Source organism: Seriola dumerili, unplaced genomic scaffold (assembly GCF_002260705.1).
Source record: "Seriola dumerili isolate Sdu_G_001 unplaced genomic scaffold, Sdu_1.0 BDQW01000149.1, whole genome shotgun sequence".
Taxonomy (NCBI): domain Eukaryota; kingdom Metazoa; phylum Chordata; class Actinopteri; order Carangiformes; family Carangidae; genus Seriola; species Seriola dumerili.
In genome coordinates, this window is record NW_019174404.1 from 9,991,036 (window position 1) to 10,005,650 (window position 14,615).

Here is a 14,615-nt window from a genome sequence, read left to right on the forward strand (position 1 = left end):
ATTCGTCATTAAGGGAAAAATTTCACACCTATCCGTCCAATGTTGAGATATTTCATCCCATACTAAAAGTGGTGGACCGACCGGCCAACAGACTGACATCGGCGTCGACAACATTTTGGTCTAAACTTCAGACATAACACTCAAAACAATGACTTTGTTCCATCTGGATGTGTCTCTTCAGCAGTGCCTCTGTAGTTTGGCCAAATCCAATCCCACCAAGTAGAGCGCTATCTCCACCCAAGTTCCCGCACTGTGATAAGTTGCAGTGAAGCAGCAAACACGCCAACAGGTAGATTATCTGTCATCCTGACTGGTTGGCATGGCTCCTCCATCTCCCTGAACCGCTGAGCTTTTCATCACTGTCTCCTTACGTGGCTGGAAGCTCTTCATAAGGAGACCTGTCATTGGATACAGAAACTCCCCCCAAATGTCCTAGATGTTTTCTCATGCTGCCCAGAGGCTGTCAGGCTTCGAGCCCATTTGTTACTTTTGACTTTCCCCTCATGAAAAATATGATTAAAAGAATTGCTTTTTGGTTTCCCTTCATGGAGTGAGAATTTTCTTGTGCTGTCTGAATGGATGAAGTTTGACTTTGGACAGAAACATTGCTAGGGTTTTTGGTTTTGATTAATCTATCTGACAAATGTGCCGAGCACTGCCGCAGCAGGGAGGGTAATTCTGAGCTATGGCTGAGCGGAAGCAAAACGAGGGGAAGACGGATCGCACCAACAACTATCACAAAGAGCAGGTGTTACACAAAACGTGCCACAGTTTTACACATAGGCACAGTCGCATCTTTCGTGGGAAGGGCAGGGAATGGTTTCATTCATGGTTCACCTCTCACATCTCCTGAAAATAAAAGTTAGTGCTCAAGTTGCAGGGAGATGGCTGTGTCATCATCATGACTTTATTAAAAGCGCTCGTTGTGTTTAGTGTTGAACAAACATCAGATTTCCAATCACAGCCTTAAAATGCTTGTTTCTAAGTCAATTTAATTCAAAACATTTTGTCTGCAAAATAGGAACTTTTGTGCATTGAGACAATATCAGTTAAGTGTTCTTGTTCATACCATGTTGACTGAAAAGATTTTTTATTTGAACTGTAACTGCAGTTGATTCAAAGTAGGTTTTTGTATCTCAACCATATACCAACCTCCCTGACTCTAACTCACTGTTGAATTAACAAATTTTACTATGTAGTATAATTTTTAACACGAGTGAGTTCAGAAAATTCTTTCCTTGCTGCGGTTGTGAAGCTTTTCTGCATAGAAGTTACAGTTTTCTAGACTGAATAGCCTTCAACTTTGGAAATACCAGAGGAAATACCAGAGCAAAAGTGCTCTGAGCTTCATGATGATGAAAACAGCTCCCAAACTCTGTCCTCCTCATTTTCTACACATGAGAGGAAGCAACCTGAGAGCACAGCGGGAACATTAGAGCTCCCCTCTGTTTATCCAAATACAGTCAAAGTCTCATCATCCTCTTCATTTGACCAAAAAAAGTCACTGAAATAAACCTGTCAAATACAGTTAATGTGGGATTTATTTAACCGTGGCAGCAATATGTTAAGTATTAAGAAACACAATCATACTTTGACTTCACACCAACTTAATGTGGGCAACACATTTCAATTATGCCTGAAATAGAAGAGACTTCCCAGAATGTGTAAAAACGTAACAGCTTTTATGTGTTTTGTCTGCATGTTCAGTTCGAGTGTCATCTCCCATGTTGTATCGTAGCAACAACCGGCTGAACGAAGCCGAGACCAAGTGGATGACAAAGGTCTGGGGGAATACAAGCGTTGCATCTGCTGCTCCCATCCACCCTCCCCCAGTGTCACCCACGCATCCGCCCGCGTCATCAAGACACAAAACTAACTTGTGAGTCACAACAGGAACAGCTCCACAAGAGCGGATGCAGCGCCATTGAATTTACTGTTATTTCTATTTTAGGGCCTTTGTAGGGTTTCTGTCTTGTTAGTGGGCTTGCCCTCTAAACATGATTGCTTTGTGATGCAAAGTAAATTGCATCCCTAAGTGGAACTGTTGATAGCACTTAAGTGTGGTGTTGCGCTGTCTCGCACTGTAACACTGTGATGAACCTGGTGCTGCTTTTACAGTGTTGTGTTTAAATGCAACATGCTCCCTGTTAAGATGATGAAAAATGTGTGTGAATCTATCAAATATATATCAGACATGAAATAGACTCTTTTTTAATCTGCCCTCGATTTTGTGTAAAATTCCTCTTGAGCCTCTTTCAATCCTCTTTCTCTTAACACTGTAATACAATAGTTGGACATTATGGGAAATACTTTTCGGGAATTTACGGGAAAGGAGAAGAAGAAAGGCGTAATGAGGAGGGATTACAGATGAGGCTGATGGGATCTGTATTAGGACAGTACAGCACCCAGATATCTGTGGTATGTTCAAATCCATCATTTTACACCATAAATTGGAGCGAGTCATCATCATGCATCTTGCTTTAGCCTGCCAGCTCCTGCTACCTTAGTAGGAAAATATCTCAAAAGTATCCTCAGGACAGGGTCAGCTTTCTATATTACTGGTCAAAAGAAGGTAATAAACACATATTTGGTAAATCAAGGAAAGAAATATGACACCAGGTATGAGACTGTTAATAGGAATTCACCCAAAGAGATGGAGTCACTGTAAAGATGGGGGTGGAGTCCTTTCTTTCCTCTTTTCTTTCCTCCTCATTCTCTTTCCCCCTCAGCTCACGAGTCACGTTTTGATAAGAAATTGATAAGAGCTGGGTTGTAAGTCCCAGATGGTCCCCCAGTAATATGCCCTATGTGGCAGTCATTCATAAATGATTCAGTTTCTGTGGAAAAAACTAAATCACAGAAGCCAGTATGCTCTCTAAGTACTGTACACATATTTATGATACACTAGAGATGAATTTATAATGACTGCTTTAAATGGTGGGTTTCCAAAATGCTTTTTGGTCAAAAGGAAAAATATTTGATTTAATGTGAGCTAGTAATATTCAAGGAAAAGATCAAAAGTAAACATGAGCTTCCTTGAAATGGCCTGCAGGTGGGAAATTAACTATATTGAATAAACAATTACAAGAGCCCGTGTCACAAAATGATGTTTGTTCTACAGCTGATCTCGCTGACGACTTTTCAAATGAACTACAACTGGAACTAACCACAAAGACAACGTAGGGTCTGCAGATATCCACTTTACCTGGTTGGTGATCCAGCCATTTTAACATTAATTTATGGTTTACCACCAGGCACATTATTACTCAGCAGCAAACATTCTAACATTATAAGTAAATCTTTATTGGCTACAACCACAGATGAAACAATTAGTGCCAAATATATGATTAAAAAGAAAGACCAGAATAGATGAAAAGAGCACAGATTCACAGAGCACAGTATGTCGTCATCATCTGCACATTTCACTTCAAAGACTGTGGTTACGGGTAATGCACACTATTGCATCCGACTGGCAGCGCTGAAGTGTTCATAAATACAGCGAAGAACGTCCACAAAGTGTATGATGAGTATCTTCAGAACAGTAAATACATACAAATCAAAGACAGAAGAGAAACAGGGGAGCTGCTAACTAGCTCCCTTGTTACTACAGGAGTTGGAATTGCAACCAAGAAAGCCTAACTAGGCAATGTTTTATGGGGATTAAAAGCACGGTTGGAACCAGTCTTTAATAAATCAGATTGCTTGGCTGAACCGACCCATGGTATAAATAAAACATCTCACTTCAGGCCAACTGTGTGCATAAAAAAAAACTGGTGATTCTAGATGAATTGCATGTTTGATGAAGTGTGCACCCAGTGATCAAATGTTAGGTAAAATACAACAGTCAGGGAATGGCTTTTGGTCCAGTATTCTTCATGTACAGTAATTCAAATGTCTTTGAGGGATATCCCTAACATTTGAGTCCTTTACTATAATTTTTTTCACCAGGGGTTGAACCAGGGGTTGACAGTGTTGGACACAGTGTCCAACACTGTCAACCCCTGGTAAATGGTGGACAGACATTGTCTCAGAGACTCACTTTTCTATAGGTAGTCCTTGTCTGTCTTTCAAGATTTTTATCTGGAATTTAAAGATTGACATAGATTATATTCTGTATTTTGAACATTAACGACAAATTCCATGAAAAGACCAAAACCAACAATGACTTGATCCAACAAGTGTTGTCAGAGCCAAAGCCTTATTTTCTTTGTGAAATTGATCCCCACTGCCCAAAAACTAAATTCAAAACACATAAACGATGCACACAGTTGCACTGGGTGACATGTTCCTTCATTACCATGAACGTGTCATGATTATTTTAGGTCTTCGCCACCTACACCATCCTGCTGCTGTAAAGTCTCACTAGCGATCCAAATGCACATTAATCCACAGCTGAAAATAGTCCCCTGACAAATGCACCATTTGCTGAAAACCAGATCCCAGCTGTTTTAGGTAATTACTTAGCCCTTTAAAAAAAATGAAACTGTATATTTGTGACCTATTTTGAAAGATCTTCAGAAGCAACCAGTGAGTATGGCTGTCTGTGGCTGAGTGCTACAGACAGGGAACTAAAGTACTAAAGTACTACTAAGTATGGAGAGACGGACAAACACATTGCTGATTTTGGTCTTTCTATGGGATTTGTTGACAATAAAAATTTACTTTAACATCATCCTTTAAATTTTTAGTGACATATTTTGGTGTTGTTTGAACTTACAGTTTAAGGAAATCGATAATCGTTTTAAAAGATTGTAATTCTAAGTTTTGCGTCTTTTTAAAACTATAAAACAACAGGTTTTCCTACCACAGTTATCCAGACAATTCAGTAAACTTGATTCCTGGAACAGGCATCTAAAGCATATTATTTTGCAAAATATGTTGTGATCACAAACAATTGCCAATCCTCTCAATATATGATTATTCTAATTGTAAATATATATTTATATATGCATCATGTTTAAAAATAAAACCAAAAACCTCCGTAACAGTAGGTCAACCTGCCTTGCTCTTCCTCTCAGCGAGAGATGATGCTCTCAGTGAGGCAGAGGATCAGCTGCTGTTCTGTGCTGTTTTTAGCCTCTACTGTCTCATTAGCTCTGACTGGCACACACCGAGACTTAGAAATGACCAGCTGGAGACCGGTTACATGGTCGTAGGGGGTCAGCCATGCGTCACTGGATCAAATACAGTGATGAAAGAATGATCCTCCAGTTTGAACAGCAGCTCTCTCCCGTCACAATCGGAGTCCAGTGAGGAAAACAGATAACTGTTCAGCATCTCAATGCTGAAGATTAATGAATCAGTAGAGACAGACTAAGACAAAGTTAGTGTTTTTACCTAAACCTAAACCTGTAGTGTTAATGTCAACCTGCCATGTTCACAAAATGTTCTCACACCACAGACACACATACATCTGGTGGGTAATTGAAGGAGTAGTTTGCTCTTTTGAGAAATACACTTATCCACAAGAAGATGGATACCACTCTTGTAAGTGGAGTCTTTTTGTCTTTTTTTGGCATGATTCAATTATTGAATATGCTGTCATTTTGGGGGGAAAAAAGTAATGAGTAATTTGACTTGAGATGAGGACATGAAAACCTGAGAAGAAACTGTCAGAACGGAACTGGGTATGTTATGGTACGTCTTTCTCTGAGGGCACTAGATGCCCCATAATTAAACATTTTTAACCATACTTTGTCATTGTCTGTTCTTTAAACATCTCTAAATTACATTTTTCTAAAGTCAGATCTCACTCTTATTCTCTCCCTCTCTCTCTCGCTCGCTCGCTCTCTCTCTCTCTCTCACACACACACACACACACACACACACACACACACACACACACACACACACACACACACACACACACACACACACGTACAGTGTATATACACCTATCTCTTATTACTTTGTCATGTACCCTGCAGAGATTATTCCTGGGATGGTTCATAATGAGATGGGCTAATTAGCCTTGGTTCTTAGGGAATCCATTTACCCATTACTGTAACACATGCTGGGACACATGTGTGTGTGTGTGTGTGTGTGTGTGCGCGCGCGTGTGTGTGTGTTGTATAATGTCAGGCGGGGTCATTGGTAATTGCTAACATTTTCAGTTTTGCTTTGAGCTGAGGACACAGAGAAAAAATTGATTGGTGTACACTTTTAGATAACAGACATTAAAGGGCCATTTCAACCATTTAATATCATTTGATTCTCTGTATACTTCCACTTGTTTGCAGTGAATATCGATCAAATACGAGTCTTAACATTTATGCTTCACATATTTGCTGTTTGCTCTAAATTATTCCATTTCTAGTGAAATACTTTGCAGTTCCTTATGATCCATATAAATGATAGAACTGCCGCAGTGTTAAAAATAAAAATGTAATAAGTAATAATAATGATCTTCCATCTTAAACTAGACAGTCACCTTCCCATCAATTTTCCAGTGTTATTTAAAAGTCACTGTTGTAATAAATCGTGCGGAGAGCAATAATGATAAAAAGGTGGTTTATTACTTATGATTAACAACAATACTTTAGTTCTGTGAGCTCTCTACTTCTGCTCTGAACATGATGAACACTGATGGCAGGATTCAACACTGATCATGTCTTCTTGGCACCAGAAACCAATGCCAACACCATGTGCGTGAGCGGGAAACTACACTCCAAGAATAACTGGCTGCCATGTTGAGTCCCCTAGAGGAGCTGAGAACTCAGCAGAAAGAGGCAAAATGTGGACTTTGGCACATGCAAGTGCGACAGCGTCGGAGAGGGGATTTCACAACCGCCTGGTACTCAAGACACAATGAGCGGAAATGGCGTTGATGAATCAACTATGTACTGTTTACAAGAAAAAGTCGTGATTTGTTTACAGGGATAGGACAACTCAGCAGACAGAAATGAGCAACAAGTTATGGTTCCACCATATGAAGTTTTGTAGAATTTTTTATGACTACAGATCATATTCATAAAATTCATCTTGATTTAACAACAAATCACCCTCATTTAAAGCCACTACCATCAATTTCTATCCTTTTTCCCCAAAGTCTGGTAGGATGACAACAACAGCTACAACAGGAGTTTTCACACCTTGTAACTGTCGGATCAGGTGGATTTCATTAAATATTCAGCCAGGATAACAATCAATGACTACATTACCTTTTATTTAGAAATTTTTGCAATGGACTCCAGTATGTCAAATCTATAAATCTATAAATGTTTTTCTTTTCGGTGTGGTTGAAAGAAAATTGTCACAGATTCCACATTTGATTAGTAAAATAAAAAGAACTTCACTTTGTCTTTGTCTTAAGGGCGCCACTGTTTTTGGTTCCATATAAATGTTTTTAGTCATAAATGCCAGTGATGTGGGCCTCAGGACGGCACAGCCAGATGGACCTTTCATCCAGCACCACTGTCAGGTAAACATTTCAGTTTGTCTAATACTTGTATAAGTTGTCTTAGATGGAGTATATATGCTGAATCTTTAGAGATTCATTATGTTCACTCAGCAACAGTTCAGACATCTTAAGATCCTTCTATTCTTCCAAGGGCAGAAACAAGCCGCAGTGACAGTTTTTTTTAACCTATACAACACATTTACGTGTGAAATCATTAAATATGCAGTGTGGCACTCAAACTGTATAACAACCATTTACAACCTGGAAACGGCAAGTGAACCACAGTTACTCCAGAACAATATTCACACACAAACACACATTTCAGCAAATCCTAAAATACACACCCTTATCACCAAGTCTGCTGCATGTGTAAATCCGATGATGATCAAGTAAAGGTTTATTCCATGAAACAGACATTCTGATTTCATTTTGGACTTGTACGGTGTGACATTTTCGCATTACTTTATCATTATTTTCATCATCAACTTCAGCTTTTGCATTAATATGAAAACAAAACAACTTTCAAATGAAGAAATTGATATATATCAGACTGCTTATGCAGTGTGCACTCTTTTTAATTTGTGAAGAAATATAGTCATATTAAAGTTCATTTAGTGGCAAACAGACCACATTTTTTGAGTACTGTGTAATTTTAAATCAGATCTGCAAACATTTATATATTGAATAGTCACATACCCTTGGCAAATGAATTTCTGAGAAATGAATGAAAATGACCAGAGCAAGTTATAAAAGCAAAACCGAGAATTGTTTCTGGAAAGTTTGACCACAAACAACCACATGGAAATATCTGCCTGGATGGAATCTCTCTGATAAAATCTGCGCAACAACTCAAATATTTCTTACTGGCTGTCTCATCTGGTGGCAGGTAAACATAAGGTTAGAGCGAATCAAAGAGGTCACTCTGTTTTCTTTAATTGTTATAGTTATTTCATTGAAGATGAAAGAACTCCTGTTTCTTATAAACAGGAATAATAATTGTACGACAGAAAGAAAGAAAAGAGAAAGATAGAAAGAAAGAAATCCTTAAAAAAAAACAACGAGCGACTGTGAGCCATGAAATTGCGCAACTCGTCTCTTCACATTGCCTTGATGAAACCTTTCATTTGGAATAATTAACCCCTATCGCTCTAGTCCTCTGTCCTATCCTCCTCCATCGCTTCGTCTGCCTCTTTCATCTTTTCACGCCCTCCTTCCACTGCGATGGTCCGGCAGCTGAGAGAGGAAATTATAATGTTCTCTCTCTGTCTCTCTTTCACACTATCTCCTCTTGCTTCCTGGCACAACTGGTCATGCATTTGGCTTTTTCTGCTGACATGATTCACAGTAACCACACACACACACACACACACACACACACACACACACACACACACACACACACACACACACACACACACACACACACACACACACAGATGCAACACTGACTCACGCTCTGGTTGTCTGGCTTTCTGACTAACTCGGGGAATTGTCTTCTCCAGGTGGTGGGCTATTATGTGAAAGCATACAACCTCAGCTCATTTGATGTCACCAGTGAGCTTAAGTTTCATCTTAACACCATTCTTAGTACACTGACAACTTAAAAAAAACAAAAAAAAAACAAAAAAAAAAACACCCTGTGACAAATTTAAAAGTTCAGGATAGACCTTTATAAATTGTTTGGAATAATTTAGACCAACATTTCAATAGATAGTCATGACAGTTCTTTCTTGACCTTGCAAACAGACGTTTAAGCAAGAGGTAACAATCCCAGTCCAGGGTCTACTTCATCCAACACAACAACCACTTGTCTATTGACTAGATATTAGTGACATTATTTCCTAAGTCAGAGATTCAAAGCTGCAGTCTAAAGTGCTACCCTGACATTTTCTTGTTGTATCCCTAAATTCACATTCTTGATTAAGTTGATTGAGAGCCTGTTGAGTGGGCCTAGTACCGTAGGTGAACTAGTCCAAGGACTGGAGTTGGGACGAACTTTCCTTAGTGACTGATCGCTTTCAAAATACCTTTAAATGCATAGATGTTTATGTAGCTTTCGCTGCCTCTTTGGCAAATCTGAACAAGCTGTGAACAAATAACACCAACCTTTTTTACACCTTGTAAACTACCCAGACACAGTATAAAAAACCTGTAGCCTCAACTCCATCACTGGTTTATATATGTGTGTGCCACTGCCCAGACAGTTATTTCCAGCCATAAATCTCTAAACTTCATTCATCCTGCAGTACTTTCTCTGATGTATGGATCTTAAACACTAGATACATCCTCAGTCCCTGAATGCTTGTCATTTAGCTGATGCCTTTTTAATGACGCTGTAAACTGTAAAGAGCTTGTTTTTCACAAGTGCCTGAGGAGAGTCAGAATAACACATCCACAGACAAAGCGATACCTGGTCTGTCAAAAAAGTGATGACTCTCTGTGCTACCTGTTATTTTTAGCCTTTCTTTGACACATTTGTCTCATTTCAGAGGATGTAGCTGAGTTTTTAGGGAGGGAACCCCTTCTGATCTCAAGCAAAAAACTGAGCTGGATATGTAGACTCAACTCCTGGGGACTGTGTGGGTGTTTGCATTCCTGTCAGAGTGAGCAGACTGCAGTCTGGTGCCTGCCTCCTTCGTCCCGCAATATAACTTCAAGGACATCACATCACAGGGGAGCCTGGAGGGAGGCAGCGTGATGTATCACTACACCGGACATCACACCTATCCTATCAGAGGAGGATGAGATGCCTCATATTTCACTGCAAAAGCTTAAGTGTCATGATGTTGTTTATTTCCTGAGTAATAGCATATCGATGTGCTAATATATGAGTGTATACTCTCAGAACAATGACTTTCAGATACACCCTCCCATACGATTATTAACTGAATAATAGTTAGACATTCTGGGAGATTCCAGCTGTCTTAATCAATAATATATAATAACATAAACAAAGACTCAAACATTAACTACTTTCCTTTAAAGAACATCATACTACCTATCCAGCAATTTTTTTTGATAAAAAACTATTAATGGGTGCTATGCAGGAGTGTATTTGAGTATAAGTAGTATGGTTGTGTTTCAGTTAGAGTGACCACACGTCCCCAGTTTTCATCTCAGAAATCTTAGTGACAGTGTTTACTGCAGAGTTAGACAAGTGAGGATTAAAATATACCCTGCTGTTCGAAAAAGCAGTATAACTGTTACATTTCAGTATTTAAATGCCCTTAACAACAGACTTTTCTGACACCTCAGCACTTTTTTAGGGCCAGGTCAGATGTATGAGAGCTTTCGTAAGACTTAAGTCATAATTACAACTTGGATGTGAATGTTATTTTGTATAAGAAATAACAGCAATTATTGTAACTTTGATATGACATGTGGCATTAGTCACTTTCTTGCTGAGAGTTAGATAAGAAGTTTGATACCACTATAGCAGCTGATTAGCTTAACTTAGCACAAAGCCACCGGCTAGCCATGACTCTGTCCACAGTTCACCTAAATCCACCTATGAGCATGTCTAATCCAATTTAGTGTTATATTGCTCCTTACAACCTTTTTCTAGCTACTATTAAGTTGTAGTTATTTAGTCTTCAAACCTTACTTAAGTGAAGACAGCAAAGGATTAGCCTAAACAATGTAAATTAGGTAAAAGACATGGTTCCAGTAAATTCTTAAAACGTGTGGATTTGCACTAGAAACACGAACTACCTGAAACCTTGTGACCACCGCTGTCAACTTCATTTTTTCACTTGTTTTTTATTTAATTTTTAAGCGGTGATTCAATTTGACCATATGGTAGTTTTCTATGTGAATTTTGGCAGGACAGAGTCCTTGTGTCATATTTCTCCTCCTTCCCTCCCTCGGTCTCTCTCAGCTCTCCGCCCATCAGTGTATTGGCAGTGTGAGGCGCACGGCGCACAGCGTGGACTTGGAGATGTCTTGGCAGGATTACGCACGACGACAAGATCAACGCGAAAGCCTCTTTTAGCCAGACAGGACACTTTCAAGCTGGACTGGACAGACTTTTAACAATTTGGGAAACACAAATTTTGCAGCTTCCTCAAGACGTTTTTCTTATCTTTTCCTGTGGGACTCTGAGCAACAGCAGCAGCAACAACAGCAGCAGCAGCAGCAGCAGCGGGTCTGGATGACTTCTCCTTCTCTTAGACTCGGGTCACGGTGACTACAGAGGAATGGGACCGATGTAAACAGCTGGTGGGAGAAAACAAACTCTACAGAGCAACAGTTTTTCAGAGATCACAGAAAGAGGGAGGATGATCCCGCCGGCCAACATGATTCAGGACGAAAGTGGGGGCAAAGAGGACGAACGGGACCAGAATGAGACACCAAAATCCCCGACGGCAAACGCCAGCCAGCAGGAAACCAAGGTAGGACTACTCTGTTATTACTTATTTACCACCAGTCGGATATACTGTGTGATCGCACTGTGCGTCAGTCCAGCTCTTATTAATAGAGCAGGGTAAACAAACTTCTAACATGACAATAAAATCGACTGAACGGGGATCAGCTCAAAAGAACAACAACATTCATTTAAACTCTGTCAGTCTGATCAGCCTTTTAAAACAGCTTCAACAGCCTGATCCTGATTACATGCAAGGGCGATACCGTACCAATTACACTGATAGAGTTCAACAATATCAGTTGTACAAATAGGACAAAAACACGAACAAAACGCGCTTGAAGTGCCATAAAGAGTCATTACAGACTCGTTTTCAGTACAACACAACACCGTCAGTGTGTAGGAATACCATTAGAATAACATCATGACACCTTTAAATAAAGATGAGATCAGTTTAAACTCACTATTGAGTACCACACTTACTCTTTCTATCTTAATTTTTACTTTAATAGAGGGGTAGCGTATTTTTTCTTTAGGAGAGAGACTAAAACCTGTGTAAGATCACCAAATTGGAATTATTTGATGTAAGATTAATAAGGATGAAACATGTCCATGGTGTGCTTTAGAGGCAAATGAAGCAATATGATGTTATTATTATGGGTATATTAATAAAAAAAGTGGCATGTCGGTTTTTACTTTCTACTTGTGGCTGATACAGAAAAGTAGGCTGTTTGATAGAGATCCACAGCTGCCTCAGGCGTTTTGCCATCTATGTGGGTCACATGGTGCCCAGACTACTACAATTAGCAGTAAAATATTGGACTAGTCATCATGCTAGTGGATGGCTTGAATAGTTCTCCTCTCCTCTCCCCAGAGCTCTCACAAAGGACAGATGAGACTCATACTTTCTTTCTTTGACTGTTTGTGAAGATAAGACTTTTGCATTCGTGTAATCAGTCATCGCTCAGGTTTCTCAGTTGCAGAAGGGATGACAGAGATGATTTCCTCTGTTGCATTATGTCTTTTAAGGCACGAGCATGTGAGCTCTTACTTTGGCATGTGTAGTCAACAGGGTATTTCAAGAAACTCCTGGCTGACTTTTCACATAATATTGAAGCTTCTGCCAAGCAGCCACACTCACTTCCAATATCATAGGCGGAACAGCTCAGACAGACAAAAAAAAAGTGATTTAAGAAATAGTTTCATCATTTTTACAGACAGGATAAGTAGATCGAGCTCCTTAGTTGGCTGAACAAGTTTGCTACCATTAAGTAAAGCTGTGTTTGTGTTTTTATTCCTCCTTTAAGAATACTGTGAGGCCTGAACATCAAAAGCGCAAGGTGAGCCTAAACTCTTGTGCAAACTGTAGAGTACTGCTGATTTTAGTCCATCGTAACGGCATACCTGCATGTACATGAAGATAAAAGCTGTTTCACATAACAACTTTTACTGCTTTTAAATGATCACTTAGTTATGTAGATGCTACACAAGGTTAAAAATCCATCACCCCCCATATTTGTAGAGGGCACTCATTGGTCGAACGCTGCATCAGTAAGTGTATTCATGTACAGTGATTTGACATGTTATCTTACGCAATAACTGGCTTTGTTTTTTGTTTGTTTTGCATTACCCTGCTCAGCCCTCATTAACCCTCCCGGCTTTATGACAGAATACATCTCTTATGGATTTGATGCCATTAAACACAGCATGAGCTCCTGGATGCATGCACACATTCCCTCACTTTGCTGATTTTGCGATATCTTTATTTATTAAGACTGTTTTTTAATTAGAAAACCATATAAAACCACCTTACAGGAAAGTGTAGTATCTTTTACCATCACAGCATTTATAGATAAGTATAACAAACAAAGATTTTACAGAAAAAAAACTGTACATCTATCCAATTTAGTTATCTAGAACCAGCTGTGTTTATATTATCATTATGTTTTACCGCAAATTTTATTTTCAGGGTATGTAAAAGCCATGCGATTGAAGAGCTACCGTAGGTTGCAGGGAAATGTATGTGTGCCTGTGCGTACGTTCATGTGTGTGGGTGGTAATGGCAGAGAAAGGGTCTAAATTGATTGTTCCCAAAGTGAGCTGTGGAGCTGATTGATCTTCACCATGCCAAAGCTGCAATGATAAGCACTCTAAGCAATTTGCTAAGGCATGTTTGCCAAAATATCAACAGCAAACAATATACAGTTTGAATGTTTATTCTCCTTATAGTATGACAGTCTAAGGCTGGGATTTCAGAAGAATATCTCGGCTCAGAATCGGTTGATGTAAACTGTGTCTGTGTGTACATGGCTATTACTTCGTAGAAAACAAACTTCGAAGAGGACTGGTCAGCCTCGAGCAACCAGCAGAACATCAGTTAATCCCAACAGGTGTTTACCTGTTTACAGTTTTACATTCAGGCCTGTACTGTATGCTAGGATATAACGGATCATTAGGAGTCCTTCCCTTCCTTCTTCAATCAGAGACCTACAGCTATACACCAGCCAGAAACCAGAACCATAAAATCATATTTCAGTAGCTTAGGCATTCTTCATTATGTGTGTGAGCCCAGAATTAAGTGGGTTTCACAGGGGAGGAAGTACACACTGAGAGGTTAAATGAGGAGTTGTCACTGTGGAGCATTATGAATAGCATTACTGTAAAATAGGAGGCTAATGAGATTGATAGAGGCTGTGGCCAGAAACGACGGCACAGCTTGTGAGAAATAGTGTTGGTATAATGCATGGGCCTAACCTGGAAATCACATTATCCTCCAGGTAGGGAACCTCGAAGGTTTTCCACTGAGCAGTAATGAGTTAACCGTAGAAATGTACTTTTTTATCGGACATCAGA

General features: G+C 39.5%; 1 protein-coding gene across 2 annotated transcripts in view; it reads left to right on the forward strand.

Moving 5' to 3' along the window:
• The first annotated feature begins 11,416 nt into the window (after positions 1-11,416).
• Positions 11,417-14,615, forward strand: part of stac (SH3 and cysteine rich domain) — a 33,037-nt gene continuing 29,838 nt past the window's right edge. Inside the window, exons 1-2 of one of the 2 annotated variants that reach the window (XM_022750726.1) lie at positions 11,417-11,790; positions 13,070-13,102. In XM_022750726.1, coding sequence (XP_022606447.1) covers positions 11,677-11,790; positions 13,070-13,102 — 147 coding nt within the window. In that variant the 5' untranslated portion in view covers positions 11,417-11,676. The remainder of the gene's footprint in view (positions 11,791-13,069; positions 13,103-14,615) is intronic. The other variant, XM_022750727.1, reaches the window with a different exon arrangement.